The sequence below is a fragment of the Oncorhynchus mykiss genome, chromosome 7 (genome assembly GCF_013265735.2).
Source record: "Oncorhynchus mykiss isolate Arlee chromosome 7, USDA_OmykA_1.1, whole genome shotgun sequence".
Taxonomy (NCBI): Eukaryota; Metazoa; Chordata; class Actinopteri; order Salmoniformes; family Salmonidae; genus Oncorhynchus; species Oncorhynchus mykiss.
Window position 1 is genome coordinate 45,255,940 of NC_048571.1, and position 21,356 is coordinate 45,277,295.

The 21,356-nt window shown below is 44.1% G+C and overlaps 1 protein-coding gene across 9 annotated transcripts in view; it reads right to left on the reverse strand.

The window, feature by feature from the left end:
* The window catches only part of chl1b (cell adhesion molecule L1-like b), a 76,105-nt gene that overhangs the window by 19,067 nt on the left and 35,682 nt on the right, over positions 1–21,356 (reverse strand). For 5 of the 9 annotated variants that reach the window (XM_036983335.1, XM_036983341.1, XM_036983340.1 and 2 more), the window contains 12 exons: positions 6,199–6,401; positions 5,608–5,625; positions 4,903–5,011; positions 4,419–4,609; positions 3,328–3,450; positions 3,007–3,177; positions 2,656–2,694; positions 2,356–2,467; positions 2,031–2,212; positions 1,543–1,674; positions 1,309–1,449; positions 194–305 (listed from right to left, as the gene is read on the reverse strand). In XM_036983335.1, coding sequence (XP_036839230.1) covers positions 194–305; positions 1,309–1,449; positions 1,543–1,674; positions 2,031–2,212; positions 2,356–2,467; positions 2,656–2,694; positions 3,007–3,177; positions 3,328–3,450; positions 4,419–4,609; positions 4,903–5,011; positions 5,608–5,625; positions 6,199–6,328 — 1,460 coding nt within the window. In that variant the 5' untranslated portion in view covers positions 6,329–6,401. Of the gene's footprint in view, positions 1–193; positions 306–1,308; positions 1,450–1,542; positions 1,675–2,030; positions 2,213–2,355; positions 2,468–2,655; positions 2,695–3,006; positions 3,178–3,327; positions 3,451–4,418; positions 4,610–4,902; positions 5,012–5,607; positions 5,626–6,198; positions 6,402–12,585; positions 12,814–21,356 lie in introns of those variants that run through there. The other 4 variants (XM_036983336.1, XM_036983338.1, XM_036983337.1 and 1 more) reach the window with 4 other exon arrangements.

Sequence of the window (21,356 nt, forward strand, 5' to 3'; positions counted from 1 at the left end):
GTCTAGTAATGACACATTGATATCTACTGCTCTCTACTGGCCTCTGAGAGGACTGGTTTGAGCTGGAGAATCCTAGTCCAGCATTTGTATGGGCTTGAGCCAATGATTGATGACATGACAAGAAGAGTAGGATGAGTTGGCTGAAACACATTCTGGTCTGGGACCAGGCTATGGTTAGGGAGAGCCTACTCACCAGGTTACAATAGAGGGCGGAGAGCTGAACACCTTGCAGTGCATGACTACACTCTTTCCCTCCACAGCTGAATACTCCAGACCTTCCTCTGTCAGGACCATAGGAGGCAGATCTGTGGGGAGAGACATCCCAGTTAATGAATAATGGTTTGGGACATGAACGAGAGAGAGAGAGATTTATTTTCTAACTTCCATACAGATATGGAGGGATTGAGGAATGGCCCTCTGACTGTACTGCAGTATTGGTTACAAAGATACACTAAGAAGGTCCATTAAAATGTATAGCTAAGATTCAAACTAAGGAGACTGATCAAGCAGACCAAGTGATGTGAAAATGTTACTGTCTTCCATTTCTTTTGAAAGAAAGGCTGGACTGTCACGATGATTGTCATACAATTTGAAAATAAAATAAAAAAGAATAAAAAATGAAAACAAGTGGAACAATGAGTGCCAAATTTAAAATAAATGTGTCTTATCATTTCTAACCAAAACATCCTGTCTATCTCATTCCATTGTTAACCAAAATAAAAAGCTGTGACTTTGAATCCAGAAACAGTCCGCTTAATAACTTCCTAGTTTGTCACCAGCGACAAACTCCAGACAGTTCTGAGAAGCCAAAGAGAGCACTTATTTTTAATCTGCTCTTATAAAAGGAGCGCATTTTAGTGTTGTGGCATTGCATTCTGAAGGGAGTAGAGAAACGTGCTAGCATAGAAATAAATGCCTGGGAGCATGCGGGCTGATCAACAGGGACAGGGGATGTGGGTGGGTAGTCTGGCTGGAGGACTGTGGCGCTCAGACAACCCTTCCTTCACCATGGCCCGAGGGGCTCTGGCGCCAGAGCCGGATTTCAGACCAGAAACACCACCACTCACAGACAGTCTTCCACTGCCTCATGACAATGTCAAGCAACTGGTTGGATTCTTTAGTGCCCTTTCATCATCATACAATTCCATACTTAGTGGGTAACAGAATGGATGAGCACGACCGGTAAAACAATGATGAAGGCTGTGTAGGAACTATTTATTTGTGACCATTAGGACTTCAAGCCTCAGAGGAAAGTAGAGGCTATTTTCAGAGGTAGAGAGTAAAGCCAACGAAGCACCATAAACTTACTCATGATCATGATATTGGCATTGGCCAGTAGGGTTCCATGTCTGTTGGAAGCCTCACATTGATAGACGGCACTGTCAATCGATTTGGCGTTGTGCAAGACAATGGTGTCATCCAACACCTTTCTGTTAGATGCTGGGACCTCTGCAATCAACAATGAAATCCATTAGCTGTGCACCAATTTGCAGTGCTAGAAATAGGACACTCATGCCTTGTTGAGGTAGACTGAGAACATACCCTTAAGAGGTTTTCCATTCACCCTCCATTGGATGGTGGGCTGAGGAGTACCAGTGGCAGAGCACTTGATTTGCACGTCTGAGCCAATCGTACTAAGCTGGCTCTCAGGCTCAGATACCCACTTAGGAGGCTCTGGAAAGTGCAACATCAAAGACAGACATAACATCAGGAAGCAGTGAGCGAACCAGAGCACAGTTTACAACTCTCTCCCAGAATGATGTTTGTGTTTTCTATCAACCTGGAGCCAATTCTCAAATGGTGACTTTTTTGAATCCCTCTTGGACAGCAGTTCACTCAATGTACAGTAGGTGGCACTCTTTCTCATGAAAATGTGTTACTATTATGAAGTACTTGTCATATCAGACTTTATCGAGTTTTCCTACAGTAAAACCTGTAAATGTGGTTTAAGCTAAACAGCTGTTTTCCCAGACACACATAATCAAACTAAGAACCTATTATTTCAACCTTTGTACATTTTTCCCACTTACCTTCCACTGATACATCAAAGGAGTGGTTGGCCTCTCCGTGGATGTTCTTAGCCTTACACCTGTATTTCCCACTGTCGTCCTCATTGACCCGGTCAATGCTCAGGAGTTTCCCATGGTTCTCTATCGTCGCTCTGTCGGGCAGCCTGTGGCCCATCCTTACCCATTCAATCTTGGGTGTTGGACTGAAAGGGGCAGTAAAATGACTGACGTTTTGATGTAGTTGCTTCAAATAGAATGAAGTGTCTAGAAGATATCATGCAGTCCTTTGTAAAAAAAAAAAGAAAAGAAAAAAAAAAAAAGAAAGAAGAGAGGACGGTTTACTTACAAGCCCTCGGCAATGCACTCCAGTAGTAGCTCGTCACCTTTCACCAGCTGTGTCTCCGACTTGACACCAGAGGGCATCAGAAGACTTGGTTTTCTCTCCAGGATTGAATTGGCTTTTGAGAATGGAGTAGAAACATTGTTTTTAAGATTAGTTTTTCAAACAAGGCAATGCATGGGTCTAACTCTTGGGACTGCTAACCTACAATGCAATGTTTGGATCCACATATCACACTCTGATATGAAAAAATTAAATCGCACGTGGTGTGTTCTAGACAATGATATGGTACGGCATGTAACTTACCACGACCAGGACTGCTACTTGAGTCACTGTTTGAATTTTCTGAAATGAAGGTGGGTAACATATGAAAATGTGCAAAGCATTCATAAAAACTAAAACAATCATGACAGACAATGGGGGTGGGGTAGATTCATGAAAACACCAGTGCCATCAAGTGCAGGGAAAATACAACTTTTGGAGATGCTGCTGGACATTGGGAATGTTCTTGATCGCGTACACGATCATAGCAACGAATGCATTGGATCAGAGGTTGAAGTCATGAAGGTGATCAAAACAAAGCCATTTGGTCAAGCTCTATGCTGTAATAATAAACACACCTAAATCACAGACATGCCTTCTTAGATTGACACCTACTGCTCTTGACTATGACAGACATGGCATTCTTCTGGACGATGGTGCGAATCCTGGGGAAGGCAGCGAAGCAACAGTAGTCTCTGCGGCTGTCCTTCTCCAGAGCATTAGAGAAGAACAGGTCACCGTTCAGACCCATGGACACCCTCTCGTCCTGCTCTATGTGCTGAAGGTCTGAAGAGGGGAAAAGAGGTGGATATTCCATACAAATGTTGGTTGCTTTCGTTTGATCTATCGTGCTTCAATAAAACGGCAGGTGTCAACACAAAGCATGGGACATGACTCAGACACTGTGTTAGGTCTGGCAAGCCGTTAGTGACTCACCGATGGTCATCCAGTAGATCTGTAAAGGAGGGATTCCTTTAGGAGGGTTACACTCCAAAATGACAGGCTGACCCTCCTCCACCTTGATGGGATCAATCTTCTCCTTGGGAAACTTAGGAACGTCTGATAAGACAACACATAATATACACTGAGTGTACAAAACATTAGGAACACTTGCTCTTTCCATGACATAGGCTGACCAGGTGAATCCAGGTGAAAGCTATGATCCCTTATTGACGTCACTTGTTGAATCCACTTCAATCAGTGTAGATGAAGGGGAGGAGACAGGTTAAAGAAGGATTTCGAAGCCTTGAGACAACTGAGACATGGATTGTGTATGTGTAGGTGCCGGGTGCACAGGCTTGTGTCAAAAACGGCAACGCTTTTGCGTTTTCACACTCAACCGTTTCCTGTGTGTATCAACAATGGTCCACCGCCCAAATGACATGCAGCCAACTTGACACTGTGGGAAGCATTGGAGTCAACATGGGCCAGCATCCCTGGGGAACACTTTCGACACCTTATCAAGTCTATGCCCCAACGAATTGAGACTGTTCTGAGGGCAAAAGGGTTGCCTTTCTCTCCAGCAGGTGGCAGTCCTATGATACTAGTGTTTTGTGCTGGTTGTGTATGGAGGTGTTTGTGTTCCAGTGAATTGGATTTTACAGCACATTCTTCAGATTTTGACTTGCGGGAAGAAATACACGTCATTAGTACTGTTGTGCTGCGTTTCAGTCGCACTGAATGGTTGGAGCACGGCCAAATTTTGTCATAGTTCCCCTCGGTCTGGATTTCTTAGAAGATTTATGTACTATGCTTTGGAACAAAATGAAAAATGTACCAAGGGAAATGATGAAGGATAGATCAGTCTCCCTTCTGCCACACAGTCTATATGGGTATAGACGAGAGGCAACTTGGGGGTGGAATGCTCTGGAGCTTCAATGACTTTCTGCCATGGCCAATACAACAAACAGCTCACAATGGAGCGACACAGTCGTTGAATTGAATTCCAGGCCCTGAATCACTTTCAAAGAGCTGTAATGGAGCGCCACAGAGATCAGAGATGTATGGATGTACAGTATACTACTCACGGGGCACAACAAACTCAATCTCCTCCGTTATGGCCGTCCCTAATTCGTTCTCGGCGTAACAGCGGTACGTTCCCTGGTACTCTGTGAGATTCCCAGTGTTGGGGATCACAAATGTCCCAGAGTTGTCCTCCTTGATCAGCTTCGGGTCCTGGTAGGGGTCAAACTCTTCCCCATTTTTTGTCCACCGGTATCTACAAAATCAACAGTTCAATCAGTCACTGATATAATTCAACGTAAATCTTGAAAATATCTTGTGTGTTTCAGCCAAATGTACAGTGTGTTTCGTGTCCAAGGTTGGTCGTCACAGTCTGTCCAATACTTGAAAATCAAACCCTCAAACTCGCCAAATCGACTAGCCAAATGTGACACGCCAAATCGATGGCCGGTGATAGACTGTCTGTCGGGCTGCTAACGAGCTCTCCTGGGCTGTCCCTCTCCCATCTGCTGGGTATGGAATGGTAGAGTAGGGATACTCAGAACTCACTCTGGCTTGGGGTTCCCTTTGGCTTCACACGTCATGGGGAAGCTCTCATCGAAGGGGAAGGCGATCAGAGAGCTGGGGGAGGACTCTGTGATGGTGGGCAGCTGCTCAACTGGAAAACAGACAACAAGGACGACACTTTATGAAAGGTTCCATAGACCCCCTGCAGGATAATAGAATCTCTCACACTCTATAAGGTGTTAAGGTAGGGTTCATTTCAATGATGATAGTATTTCCCACTGGGCACACACTGGTTGAACCAATGTTGCTTTCACGTCATTTCAAATGACGTCAGTGCCCAGTGGGTTCCTTCTCTTACGGTTCTATTTCACAGTGACATACAGCACTGTTTGAACTTGCCCTGCTTTGTCAATGTTTTCTGGTTTAAGTGATTTGACTTAAGAGATTCACTACAAAACTACAGGGGTCAACAACAGTAAAACTAGCGGCATGAGGTCAGGCCCGTATGGCCAACGGTGCAGGTTAAAACTACATGCCACTACATGGATGACAGTCGTCCAAGACAATCCAATTTGAAGATGATGATTGTGTAAATAAATGGAGGATGGCACATGAGATGCAGATCGTACACAAGATGACCACATGGTACAGCTGCTGTGGTGCTGAACACTGAGCCAAGAGATTAAGTGAGGACAGACAGGCGGTCAATAATGCTGGATGGGACAGGTCACACCAGAGCAAACTTACTGTTTACATGACCTAAAACTAAAATATCCATGGCGGCAGGAAGACAACAAAAACACGGGCAGAGGTTTAAGCATAATACTGTTTTTTTTGATTGGTTATAGGCCTTTAGAAACATTAGTACTCTAGGTACAACAAAACAGAAGATTGTGAATTGCATTTAAGGAGATGGCGTGAAATGAATTACTCTGCATCAACAGCAAGTGTGTGTTGCATTTTCAAAACCTGTTTGAACTGCTCTTTGTAAGCGGGCCCTTAAGTGATGTTTCTGAATAATTTAGAAGAGAAAACTTGATACTCGTTTCCAAGGAAACTGCAAGATACACAGCCCCCAATACAAGAGAATGAAGAAACCTGATTTAAACAAGCTGAAACTAGAAACCAAACCCCAGTTAAGGATGAGTTTGACCCATGAATATAATTGAACCGATTTTGGCATGGTATAGATTTACAGAAAGTGCTATATTTCAAAGAATACCTGTGGACTGCTTTGACCATTACAGACATTGGAAAACAAAATCAATATACTGTACTTTACAAAAGGTTTATGATATTCTGCACCAAAAGCACGTTGTGGGAAGAGTGAGCACTTACCCTCCATTGGGATGTCAATGGCAGTGGTGAGGTGAAAGGCACAGACACTGACGACCACGCCCGTCAGGAGAGCCAATCCTGGGCTCCACATCGATGACCTCATCCTCATCGCGACACAGCAGACAACCATCTTGGAGGAAGTGACACAAGCTGCACTCTTCCCACTCTCAGTTCACAACTATGTCCTGCCGAAGACGAAGGGCCTTCAAGAACAACACAGACAAGAGAGAGAGAAGGAATAAGAGAGGCCTCCCATGAATCCAGATCCACCCACGCGTCAGGCACAGCAGACAGTCAGGCAATCCCACACAACGCAACACAACGCAGGGAGAGAACCCCCGGTGACAGAGAGATGCTTAGCCAGGCACAACACACGTTTCCGGCACAGCAGTCACTCGCATCAGCAGGGACCACATTCTGGGCTTAAACAAAAAATCTACATATGAAAGCTCTATATCACACTGTTCCCTTGAGACATAAATTGTTTTCTTGTTTATTGTCTGTTGGAGTGTGTTGGCTTGGCAGTACAACAGGCAGGACAATTTCATGCGCAATAGAACAAGAGTTTAAATAATATATATATATATATATATATATATATATATATATATATATATATATATATATATATATATATATATATATATATATATATATATATATATATATATGTGTGGCTGCCTGTGGTTATATTAATACACGGCAGATGTTTCCACATTTCAAAGTGAAAATTATGAATTCATTCCACAATGGAGCGCAAGATTTCCATCATTAAGAAAAAAAACCTGCTGCATCGTTCCTGTTCGGTGTCTCTGGGCTCCTCCCTGAATATTCAAAAAGACACAACGACACCCTGTCGATCTAGGAACGCTGCACACGTGGTCCTCAGACATAGCAATAGTCCTCTTCCAAAGAACAGCAACAGTATTTTTCTACACACATTTACCACTCTACACACTGAATAATAAGCAGTTCTGATAAGCAGTTGGTCACACGGTCCGAGGGCACAGGTCATCCTCCACCTGACAGGCCAGTGGCTTGGATCATAAGGCGCACTGTACGGTATGACTAGAGCAAAGGATTGTGGGGGAAGAGCTCTCTGCAGGAATGTCCACCTCGGCGGCATTGTTGTCCACCAGCCTCTGTTCTGTAGTAGAATCTCTGGGGTGTCCGTTCATTTGCCTCCCTCATGTTGGCAGTGACCCAGCTCATTGGGTCATTCTAGTCAGGACTCCAATTAGTTCAATGCAGGGTAGCATAGACCAGACCACATGAATAAAATAAGCAATAAATCACCCACTACAACGGAAATTGCCAAATGATAATGCTCATGGGTCTTCGGGGAGTCCCCACAATGAAACTAGCTGAACACTTCTCATCACAAGCATACAAATCCAGTAATTACAACTGGTTGGAACTGGTGTCTCTTCTCGTGTTGATGATGGAGCTTCCAGTTAATGCCAAAAAAGGGATTTGTATTGGGAGAGGGAATCTGTGTGTGTTAAGCTCTTTCTTTGAGCAGGATGGAGAGAACCAGACCTAAGAGACAGCCACGCTCCAACAGGCCTGGCAGTTTTCACAAACAGCTGGCTTTTTACTGGTGTCTTTTCAAATCATACCGACTGAAAACACTGCTCTTCATTTTCCTTAAAAAAAGAAATATTTTCCCTCAATTACCAACTTCAATAGGAAACACAGAGGTCAAATGGCAGTTCATGAGAAGAAATTGAATAATTGACCAAGGAGTGAGAGTCGATTTCATTAATTTCTTTGTGAGGCTCTGTTTTCAGATGGACACGAACCCTGACCTCTCTCCCCATGCCTCATGCTAATGGTATTAACTCTGTCTGGGGCCTCTGACTCCATCCTGGTTATTCTGACCCAGTGAAGTGACTGAAGTCACCGGCAGAGCCACAGACAACAGTGTGCAATACACCCACCCCTCTTAATCACAATACTAGGCCATTGACTTTTCCTCCAACCTCAGATTGACATGGCTTTGTTATGATCCATGAGTCGGGACTGGAAAAATGCCTCAGGCTTGATTTGCTGCACCCATTTCACTCTTTTCCCACACACTGATTTATGCTGCAAATTACAGATTATAATCAGAAAGTAGGATGCTGTGCTGTGCTAATTGGCCAGCGCTTTCACCGTAGGTTTGGTGAGTTTAAGGGGGAGCTTTTTTCACAATCCCTCCAAGACAATGTGTTCCTCTCAGGGCCTTCATCAACCTAACACAACTTAGATGGATTATGTTCCGTTCAAACTGTGCTTGATCACTTGCCATCTGATTTTGTTCTCCCCCCTCGTTGAGCATTTAGTCTGATCCAACTCGTCCATCTGGTTGAGGGATGTCCATAAAACATACAGGCGAAACTGGTGGGAGACGGAGATGTCTTGCTCTAACCCAGCATACAGTATAAGCTACAGGCTAGATGAATCCGTTGAGTGGGCCCGAGGCGAGCCTGCTCGAAGACCGCCGGCTGTTCTTAATCCTCTCCTCCGGCAGAAATAGATGGGAGTCTGAGACTGACGAAGCTGGCGGGTGGTTAAAAGCTACTCACAGTGGGAAGGCCAAAATGAACTCTGACCTCTCTTAGCCGAGGCTCAGAGGACACAGAAGCTGTGCCGGGGTGGAGGGAGAGGGACAGGGGACAATCTACAGCAGTGCCTTAAACTCAACTCGGATTGACTGATACTGTAGAGTGCTGCTCTCACACCGCTCTCCATCATTTACAGTGGGCTACCGGCCAAGACGTGCAAAAACCATTTCTCATTCAAAACGAGCACCAGGCACAAGACTGATAACAGAGGAAATGTAAGAGGCAGGCAGAGAGGGATGTCGCGCCTGCTCCATGCTCGCTCTACCTGCTGGTTCATTTGATTGAGAAGCCCCATCCTCATCATTCAGGCTCCAGGCTGAATCAAAGACACCCATGTCTCTCTTCATAAGGAGATGTTACTGGCACAGTGTTCTGGTTGGCATGCTTTCTATCCCTTCAGTCTCCTAGTTCCTCCATCTGGGCTGGCATGGAATCCTAACCTTGACTTACACGCCAAAGTCAAGGGTCTGTTGATATACTGTATAATTCACTATTTCCTCAATGGCTTTATAACAACGATTTTCTAGATGAGCCATTATCAAGATACATTATTATAGATTATTATCAAGATATAGACAAAGCATTTGGGCTAAAGGAAAATGGTGAAGCTCTTTTGAAGGACTGTGAGGTGTCCTTAACTGCTGCCATTAAAATATGCCATGTTGTTTAACCTCTTGCCGCTCTGTTGTCTGCAGTCTGCCTCCTTCACATGCAAAACTCTGCTGTACGACAGACAGGAGAGTATCTACAGACTCTGCAGTACGACAGGTAAGACAGGCAGGAGAGTGTCTGTGTCTACAGGCCTACTGTAGTTTGATGTGATGCAAAGCCTATAATGGAATTAAGCAGATCCTCGTCTTGTCAAACTGGATTAAAATACTCTCCTCACTAAAGAGCTTCAGTGCAGGAAGACAGTACCACCACACTCCACACACACTCCTGGTAATGCCTCAGCACTGAATACCAGTTAATCACCAAAGTACAATTACAACATTGGGAGAATCGATGAACATTAAAAACAGCAATTAGCCTGCATTTCTGTTGCCAGTAATGATTTATTTTTCATTTTCTTTCCTTTCTGTTTTTGCAAAGTCAATTTCTTATTTAGTTTACAAATGACTTGAGACTGGTTCTAGACCAAAAAAAACAACATAAGGATACAGTTCTTTACTGATGAACTAGGGGTACATTGAACAATTATGTTATGTGTGAAAAATTGCCCTAGACACACACACACATCTTGTTAAAACTCTACAAAAAAAACAACATTATAATTAACTACTACAGTGGACCCACTGGAATATCATAAAAAGCACTTTTATTTGAATGCCATAACTTACTGTAATGTAATCATATTTGCTGTTAATTTGCAATGGGTTCCATTCTGACTTCTGGTGAACAGAGGCAGAGACAAGATTCAGATTCCTCTCCATGCTTGTGGGTCAGAGGAGTTCATTCATTAATACATCTTCAGCAGCAGGAGGAAAACATAAACAAGGCCCTTAATGAGATTAGGAAGTCAGACCAATATTAAATAATAACCTTGCCTAATTGAGATTTGGCTCAATTTCACTCTGCTTTACCATGCATGCAAGAGAGTGAACAGTTCAATTACCACACCATTAATATTGCAGGAGTCTGTCCACTCATGAAGCATAGAGGGGTGAGGGAACGAGGCTATAGGGATTTCGACCAATGTGGATATGGAGTGCTTTCTGAGATGTACTGCAGGGTCGCTGACCTCTGTCCCAAGTGGAGAAATGACAAATGACCTTACTGACTCCATATAAACTGTCGTGACCAGGGACAGTGTGGGACACATCCCCGGTTGACACCATACGACCTATGACCTCTAGGGCACAGGCATCGCTTTTTAACCAGCAATGAAAATCTTGGAGTAAAATACTGGTGTACTGTACACGTTGTGTCTGTAGCATCTTCCATTGGCAAAATATGGGCTATCTGATCATACATATTAAGGAAAAGGATAGCCAAAACATCAGCTTTGTTTTATATCACTTCAAGGTTCCTTTTTGTCTCTGCATTTCCTCACCTGTCTATTTAATCTTTGCTGAGCGATTAGTGTCTTTCATGAGTAAAAGAGAGGTGAAGGTTTTTCTCCTTCTCTAATGAGTTGTTCCATCGTGAAACTCCATTCTGCTCGCTGCTGAAAGCTCTGTTTGTCTCAGCGAAATATGGAGGCCTGCTGAGCACATTAAGGCACAGCAGGAACAAAAACTGTTTCAGTGCAAATATTGCTGTATTCTCTCCCAATCATTTCACCATTATTCTTCATTTAAAAATATGGTGAGATTTTAACTACATGTACGGGCTAGCCGCTTGTGTATAATTTCTTTGTTGAAAAACACATCACTGTAATTGGAAGCAAATGTGACTGGGAAGTGAGCAACGGGCCGTGTCACACAATGGCTTACTATAACTGGTTTATAAATGAAGTGCAAATCTGAGAGTTCAAGGGTTGAAGCTGTCACAGCGTCGAGGCAGCAGAGTAATGCCAGACAGAATATCTCAATGTGTCACGTTTCAGGCACTGTAAATTGCTCCTGTGTCTAACTGTCCGCAGAATGGTGAGAAGCCAAGCGCTTCAACTTTTTTACTCTCAGCTCTAGTCTCTTTGAAGTCCCGAGTCACAGATGGGCGCCCCATGCCCAGGACGATCATCACATTAGTCTGTGATCCTCACCGAGTCGCCAGGAGAGGAGCGTTATGGATTCACAGCCTGGACTGCGGGGACAGGGACATTATTTTGTGTGAACTAACGCAGCGAAGTCCTCGCCCCGTTCATTCACTCCATCTGACTGATGATGGCTATTTCCCAGGATGAAACTGTGCCACAGCCGGACATGATGGATGGGCCTTATATCCCAAATCCCCTCTTCCATCAAACCCCAAAGCAATTTACTTCCGTCCAACACCAGGAAAGTCTGATTCCCCCAGCGCAGATACAGAATAGCATATTGAATTCCCACAGGCTGGTTGTTACCCTTTTTCCTATCCCCTAAGGTCCATTTTCTCCACATTGAAATTCCTGCCTCCGATCTGTGATTTACCAGTAAAATGCTGTATGCAATCTATTTTGTATTTCCTACGCTCTACAGCAGGACATCTGGACAGCGTTCGCAGGGCGAACTGTTTGACACAGCAGTCGGAAATGAGTCCTGAGCATTTCGATCAATTTGTGGTGTTATGGTGTGTGTGTGTGTGTGTGTGTGTGGTGTGTGTGGTGTGTGAGTGTGTGTGTGTGTGTGTGGGGGGGGGGGGGGGGGGGGGTAGGGGTTCAGTGTTAGAGATGAAAGATTAAAAGACTTAGATAATGCTACAGATTCCCCCACTATATGGAGATATTTTAAGGGCAGTATGATACTCCTGGCTAAACATGTTCGTTCAAACTTGGTATAATGTTATCACACAGCCTCTTGTACTGACGTACACAGTTCACAATCCTATCAGGCTGTCCTAAAATTGTATATATCCAGAGAATCAAAATTATGCCAAATTTAGTTACTGTATTCTTTTGCCCAGACATTTCTCCTTTCTTTCGAAACAGAATAACCTCAATATTACCATATTCATTGTATGACAACAAGAGATACCCACAAGGAACTACTGAGACAGCTCAGTCCAATACATGAACATCGACAAGGTTGCGTCTCTCCTCTCTTTGAGGTAGAGATCGTCCCGGTGCACCTCAACACACATGCAAAAACCAAAACATTTAACAGGCAGCTACAGAAACACCCCAAGACAAGACATCACTTACAAGACTTAACTTCATTCTCTGCGCTGGTCCCCCGCGAGATACATAAGAACAACCGTTCCCTCTGCAGGCAATCCAATCCAAAAGGGGAAAAACAGAGCACAGAACAGTAAATTATCTGTCAAGATCCCGGGGACTGCTCTAGAGGCGTCCCACCCGCACCAGATCCTGTCACACAAGCTGGGGACGGAGTGAGAGAGGCACTGGGACGCATATGTTACCAAAGCCTCTAGCTTGGCAAAGAAGCTCATTAAGCCACTGACAATCATTCTCACAAAGCACGATCTAAAGGCCATTCACTGGCTGTGTACAAAAGACGGAGGAGGAAAAGGGGAGGAATGCATCTTCCATCACCCCCCCCCCCCTCCCTTAGCGTCCTGACCAGCAATATATTTTCTTCACCTGAAACTTTGCTTAAAGTGTCGTTTTCAAGAGTTAAGCACACATGTTTTACAGAATGCATGCAAGAGCACAGGTGGGAGCAGCAGGGTAGAGATCAGCCTTTGAGTGTTAGATCTCAGGGACCAATCCTCTTTGTAGGCAGGGACAATCTCCTTATTTCTTATAATGCTGGTGGCGATTGTCTCTCGGTATTACAGAACACGAGGCTACAGTATGCCTACAGTACATCTGTGCCCAGGTCTGCTCTTAACTTTACCCACCCGGGCAAAGGAAGCATAATAATCTGTTTGAAGATTATGTTTTGTTTGTTTGACCAGAAGAACCAATGAACCTGTGGAATGAAAACTGGGATTTGTTTGAGCGACTGGTTTAGAAACCTTGATTGACAGATTGGTGAGCACAGACATCATTCCAAGACTCCACAGATGGGGGCCTGTGTGACCTGTGGGGAAGAAGCAGAGAGCAGAGCAGAGAGAGAGTGCTGAGACTGCCGATAAGAGCCCTCCATAGCCCAACAACAGCACAGCCTGTCTCCCATGACACGGGGGGAAGGGAGCGGCACAGTCTGGATGATGTATGGTGTGGATCCAGGTCTGAGACTTGGGCTTTAACAAGGAGAAAGGGAGAATATTAAAAGGGGGAGGGGCAGAGGGTCATGCTTGAATTTGCTGAAAACTGCAAAATAAAAAACGGGCCTTTTTAGGCGGAGCGCTATTTGTGCAGGCCCATGCAAGGTTATTATCACTTGTGCTTCATATTTGCTGACAGTTGGGAAATGGTGGAAATTAGATTGTATACCTTTGAATGGAGACATTAGATAAATGTATGCTTTGATATGTGATCAATACACTATAAATATATTAATTATTAAATTAAATTAAAAGTATTCAGACCCGTTTACTTTTTCCGCATTTTGTTACATTACAGCCTTATTCTAAAATATTTTTAAAAAACATTTTTAAAGTTCCTCATCAATCGAAAAACAATACCCCATGACGACAAAGCAAAAACAGGTTAAGAAATGTTGGCTAATTTATTAAAAATAAAAAAGTTCAATATTACATTTACATAAGTATTCAGACCCTTTCACTCAGTACTTTGTTGAAGAACCTTTGGCAGCAATTACAGCCTTGAGTCTTCTTGGGTATGAAGCGTTGTCAGGTTGGATGGGGCGCGTCGCTGCACAGTTATTTTCAAGTCTCTCCAGAGATGTTAGATGGGGTTCAAGTCCGGGCTCTGGCTGGGCCACTCAAGGACATTCAGAGATTTGTCCTGAAGCCACCTCTGCGTTGTCTTGGCTGTGTGTGCTTAGGATCGTTGTCCTGTTGGAAGGTGACCTTTTGCCCCAGTCTGAGGTCCTGAGCACTCTGGAGCAGGTTTTCATCAAGGATCTCTCGTTACTTTGCTCTGTTCATCTTTCCCTTGATTCTTACTAGTCTCTGAGTCCCTGCATCTGGAAAACATCCCCACAGTATGCTGCCACCACCATGTTTCACCGTAGGGATGATGCCAGGTTTCCTCCAGATGTGACGCTTGGCATTCAGGCCAGAGAGTTCGATCTTGTTTTCATCAGACCAGAGAATCTTGTTTCTCATGGTCTGAGAGTCCTTTAGGTACCTTCTAAAAAAACTCCAAGCGGACTGTCATATGCCTTTTACTGAGGAGTGTCTTCCGCCGGGTCACTCTACCATAAAGGCCTGATTGGTGGAGTGCTGCAGAGATGGTAGAACCTTCCAGAAGGACAACCATCTCCATAGAGGAACTCTGGAGCTCTGTCAGAGGGACCATCAGGTTCTTGGTCACCTCACTGACCCAAGGCCCTTCTCCCCCGATTGCTCAGTTTGGCCAGCTCTAGGAAGATTCTTGGAGGTTCCAAACTTCTTCCATTTAAGAATGATGGAGGCCACTGTGTTCTTAGGGACCTTCAATGCTGCAGAAATAGTTTGGTACCCTTCCCCAAATCTGTTCCTTGACACAATCCTGTCTCGGAGATCTATGGACAATTCCTTCAACCTCATGGCTTGGTTTTTGCTCTGACAAGCACTGTCAACTGTGGGACTTTATATGGACAGGTGTGTGCCTTTCCAAATCATGTTCAATCAATTGAATTTACCACAGGTGGACTCCAATCAAGTTGTAGAAACATCTCAAGGATGATCAATGGAAACAGGATGCACCTGAGCTCAATTTTGAGTCTCATAGCGAAGTGTCTTCATACTTATGTAAATGTCATATTTCAGTTCTTGTTTTTTCCTTTGTAAAAAATTCTAAAAACCTGTTTTCACTTCGTCATTATGGGGTATTGTGTGTAGATTGATGAGAAAAAAATGTATTTAATCAATTTTAGAATTGACGTAACAAAATGTGGAAAAAGCCAAGGGGTCTGAATACTTTCTGAAGGTACCGTACATGGAGGCGATATTATTTTCACCAGAAATTCAATTATGATTAATTAATATAAGTGCATTCCATTCTGAGGTAATATTCATTTCAACCTTTGAACTAATTACATGAACACTGTAATATGAAATGTTTTATGGAAATGTCATTTTTTTCACATTGCGTTAGAATTTAAAAAAAATAATCTAATAACTTGAAGGTAGTTTTAAATCAGTATTGAAAAAAGTACCCAATTTGCATACTTGAGTAAAAGTAAAGATACCTTAATAGAAATTGACTCAAGTCAGACACCCAGTAAAATACTATTTGAGTAAAAGTCTAAAAGTATTTGGTTTTAAATATACTTAAGTATCAAAAGTAAATGTAATTGCAAATATATACTTAAGTATTAAAATTATGAATCATTTCAAATTGCTTATATTAAGCAAACCAGACGGCACTATTACAATCCTTCCACCTGACAGGTGTGGCACATCAAGAAGCCAATTCAAAAGCATGATCATTACACAGGTGCACCCTGTGCTGGGGACAATAAAAGGACACTCTAAAATGTGCAGATTTGTCATACAACACAATGCCACAGATGTCTCAGGTTTTGAGGGAGTGTGCAATTGGAATGCTGACTGCAGGAATGTCCACCAGAGTTGTTGCTAGATAATTGAATGTTAATTTCTCTAACCATAAGCCACCTCCAACGTAGTTTTAGAGAATTTGGCAGTACGTTGAACCGGCCACCCGGATGTGAATCCGGCCTCCACATGCGGCTGAGACCAGCCACCTGGACAGCCGATGAAACTGTGGGTTTGCACAACCAACGAATGTCTGTACAAACTGTCAGAAACAATCTCAGGGAAGCTCATCTGCGTCGTCCTCACCAGGGTCTTGACATGACTGCAGTTTGGCGTTGTGAATGACTTCAGTGGGCAAATACTCACCTTCAGTGGCCACTGGCATGCTGGAGAAGTGTGCTCTTCACGGATGAATCCCGGTTTTAACTGTACTGGGCAGATGGCAGACAGCGTGTAGATGGCAGACAGCATGTATGGCGTCGTGTGGGCGAGCGATGTCAACGTTGTAAACAGAGTACCCCATGGTGGTGGTGGGGTTATGGTATGGGCAGGCATAAGCTACGGATCATGAACACAACTGCATTTTATCAATGACAATCAATACTGTGACGAGATCCTGAGACCCATTGTCGTGCCATTCATCCGCCGCCATCACCTCATGTTTTAGCATGATAATGCACGGCCCCATGTCACAAGGATCTGTACACAATTCCTTGAAGCTGAAAATGTCCCAGTTCTTCCATGGCCTGCATACTCACCAGACATGTCACCCATTGAGAATATTTGACTTGCTCTGGATCGATGTGTATGACAGCATGTTCCAATATCCAGCAATTTCGCACAGGCCAAGAGGAGTGGGACAACATTCCGCAGGCCACAATCAACAGCCTGATCAACTCGATGTGAAGGATATGTGTCGTGCTGCATGAGGCAAATGGTGGTCACACCAGATACTGACTGGTTTTCTGATCCATGCCCCTACCTTTTTTGAAAGGTTTCTGTGACCAACAGATGCATATCTGTATTCCCAGTCATGTCCAATCCATACATTAGGGAATAATGAGTTTTTTTAATTGACTAATTTCCTTAAATGAACTGTAACTCAGTAAAATCTTTTAAATTGTTGCACGTTGCATTTGTATTTTTGTTCAGTGTCGTAAAGTACAGATACCCCCCAAAAATAGTTAAGTAGTACTTTAAGGTATTTTTACTGAAGTACTTTATACCACTGGTTTTAAATGTGCAATTGAAACGTTACTCTCTAACAACATTGTTGAAATCAATGAAGTAATACACTGCTCAAAAAAATAAAGGGAACACTAAAATAACACATCCTAGATCTGAATGAATTAAATATTCGTATTAAATACTTTTTTCTTTACATAGTTGAATGTGCTAACAACAACATCACACAAAAATTATCAATGGAAATCAAATTTATCAACCCATGTAGGTCTGGATTTGGAGTCACACTCAAAATTAAAGTGGAAAACCACACTACAGGCTGATCCAACTTTGATGTAATGTCCTGAAAACAAGTCAAAATGAGGCTCAGTGGTGTGTGTGGCCTCCACGTGCCTGTATGACCTCCCTACAATGCCTGGGCATGCTCCTGATGAGGTGGCGGATGGTCTCCTGAGGGATCTCCTCCCAGACCTGGACTAAAGCATCCGCCAACTCCTGGACAGTCTGTAGTGCAACGTGACATTGGTGGATGGAGCGAGACATGATGTCCCAGATGTGCTCAATTGGATTCAGGTCTGGGGAACGGGCGGGCCAGTCCATAGCATCAATGACTTCCTCTTGCAGGAACTGCTGACACACTCCAGACACATGAGGTCTAGCATTGTCTTGCATTAGGAGGAACCCAGGGCCAACCGTATGAGCATAAGGGGTCTGAGGATCTCATCTCGGTACCTAATGGCAGAGGCTACCTCTGGCGAGCACATGGAGGGCTGTGCGGCCCCCCAAAGAAATGCCACCCCACACCGACTGACCCACCGCCAACCGGTCATGCCGGAGGATGTTGTAGGCAGCAGAACGTTCTCCACGGCGTCTCCAGACTGTCACGTCTGTCACATGTGCTCAGTGTGAACCTGCTTTCATCTGTGAAGAGCACAGGGCGAATTTGCCAATCTTGGTGTTCTCTGGCAAATGCCAAACGTCCTGCACGGTGTTGGGCTGTAAGCACAACCCCCACCTGTGGACGTCGGGCCCTCATACCACCCTCATGGAGTCTGTTTCTGACCGTTTGAGCAGACACATGCACATTTGTGGCCTGCTGGAGGTCATTTTGCAGGGCTCTGGCAGTGCTCCTCCTGCTCCTCCTTGCACAAAGGCGGAGGTAGCGGTCCTGCTGCTGGGTTGTTGCCCTCCTACGGCCTCCTCCACGTCTCCTGATGTACTGGCCTGTCTCCTGGTAGCGCCTCCATGCTCTGGACACTACGCTGACAGACACAGCAAACCTTCTTGCCACAGCTCGCATTGATGTCTCATCCTGGATGAGCTGCACTACCTGAGCCACTTGTATGGGTTGTAGACTCCGTCTCATGCTACCACTAGAGTGAAAGCATCGCCAGCATTCAAAAGTGACCAAAACATCAGCCAGGAAGCATAGGAACTGAGAAGTGGTCTGTGGTTATCACCTGCAGAACCACTCCTTTATTGGGGGTGTCTTGCTAATTGCCTAGAATTTCCACCTGTTGTCTATTCCATTTGCACAACAGCATGTGAAATTTATTGTCAATCAGTGTTGCTTCCTAAGTGGACAGGACATTGTGTTGTTTAATTAAGTGTTCCCTTTATTTTTTTGAGCAGTGTGTATAAAGTAATATACTTTTTAAAAGACCAGTTCACATATCAATGGGGCAGCAGGTAGCCTAATGGTTAGAGCGTTGGACTCGTAACTGAAAGGTTGCTAGATCGAATCCCCGAACTGACAAGGAAAAAATCTGTCGTTCTTCCCCCGAACAAGGCAGTTAACCCACTGTTCCTAGTCCGTTAATGAAAATAAGAATATGTTCTTAACGGACTTGCCTAGTTAAATAAAATGAGTGATTTTTATGACTTCCAGAAGACAAAGATGATGGATGCGACCTTAAAAAGTCACCATTTAAGCCTTGTTTATACCTGGCTCTAACCTGCGACCTTTGTCCTGATCTTGCCCACATTATGATTGTGCAATAATTTTCAGAAATATGTCTACACACTGTATTAAAATATGTATCTTATCCGTCTACTGTGCCTGCATTGTGACCACATTTCCTGGTCCTTTCCTGTATGCAAATTATTTGACAGCTATTATTTCAAAATCATATTTACATATTGAATCCATAAGTCAATGGTGCCACTTGTCAATGATTTTAGAAGGCAGCATAATGATGATTTCAATGTTTTCACTGTCCAGATCCATCTACACTTGTAAGATATCCAGACACAATGTGTGCTTGACCACCTTCGAAGGTGGTCAGCAAGATCTGATCACAATCAGAGCACAATGTGTCCTTTAATCTTCTACACCCATCTAAAAATGTGGGCACAATCAGAACGTGGACATGATCAGGACAAATGCTGCATGTTAGCACCAGGTATAAAACAGGGATTTAGAGCTGAAGTACTGGACAGTCGGAGGACATTGGCCTCTTGATAATGTGAGCAGCAGATTGCCAGCTCCAGACACTGAGAACACTGACACGCCTCTCCTCTGCAGAGCCAGAGAGACCCAGTGCCAGCCAGGCCCTCCAAGGCACTCAGCCCTCTCTTTGAGCAGCAGCAGGATGAAGCCGCCATTATGGCCACACAAACAGAGGGAAGCCTTATGAACTTTGCACAAACGCTTACTGCTTGGAGCTAGACAGCTCTGGAAGCGAGGGCGATGGGAGGGAAGGTCCCGGGGCAAGCTGCCAGTTCCGAAAAGCTTAGTGTTCACTCACTCAGGCCAGACAAACCTGACATTGTCCTGGGTACTGCCCCGGGGACTGCCTACTCCCCTCTTCTTCCTCTGCTCTCGGCCGCTCCAACCCATTCACACCTCTGTCCCCACAGATTACATGAATGGGACATGACTTGTAGGGGCGCAAAACCAAACATTTATTCACACTTAACGCCATTTGTTAAAATGCCATGGAGCAGGCTGTGGGAGACTCTCAGAGTTCATGAAGATCGACTAAAGTCGGAGCTGGAGATACATAAAATGGAAGCTGTAATAAACAGATAGCTCTGTCATCCAACATATTTCATAATGTGACATTGTTGGGATATTTGCTTGAGGGTCTCTATGTGATACAGCTAATTCATAGTAGACACGCACACAACAAAGGGGACATCGGAAAATAACGGGGAAATCAGAAAATAAAATGGAGATATCCTCCAATGATCGTTCTGTGAGAGAAGATGTTTACAATTCCATTTTATTTACAACACATCTCTTATCTCCTTCAGGCAGCGATCAACAATTACTATCCATCTGGCCAGTGTGAGATAGATGTCTATCTATCCTATCAAGTCAATGTAATGGAATTAGAAACATGGTCCAGACCAGAGTTCCCTCAGGCGACTTGGAATGAAGCAAGAGAGGAGGACACAGAGAGGAGCATAGCCTGCATCAACAACATTGGCCGCACACATCACAGTGCACATGTTGTTCTCACTCTGCCCTGAGAGCAGAGAAGAGACCAAGAGAGAGGAGAGCAGTCTGGTGTGTTCACCAGCTGTGTCTAGCCCTTGTTTAACCCCTATACTCCTAGACATTAGACAGTCGGCTCTTTATATGCTCAGGTGGGTCTTGAGTAGCTCCGTCTGTCCCGTCAAGGAGATCTATGCTCAGGCATTAAGCATCGCTTCAAAGCCTTAGATTAAAAGTCAAGTACGCTGGGGTCAATGAAGGCCATCCCAACTGGGACAAGAGGGATCACTGATGAGGCGGCACAAAAGCTAATTTAGCTCAGAGGCTTGGCAGATGTGCAGACTGTACACAGTACGAGGTTGTTTAATTGAACTGTGGGCAGATAGCGCCATTTTGTTGTCTTCACCCTCAAACTCGTCTTCCAGTCAATGTGTCAGAAAACCCGATGTTAATACTAGAATCTGACATCTGCAGAGCCGTGGCATATTTTTCATTACTGGTATGCATTCCTCTGAAAGTGGCTAACAAAAAAAATGGAACTGGGTATTTTTTCTGGTGTATTTTGTTACGGTGACATTACTACAGTTCACCATGCAGATCGCCTTGATAAATGCACTCCACAACTGATGCGTGTGGAAAACTAGCTGTGGCGCACATCTTGAATCCTGTTGTTTTGAGGATGCTTGTGTTCATGGTTGGAGTATCCCATCACAAACAACACCCACCTCTGTTAGAACCTAGAGAAATCCCTTAATTGCAGGATATCTGATGGGTACCGT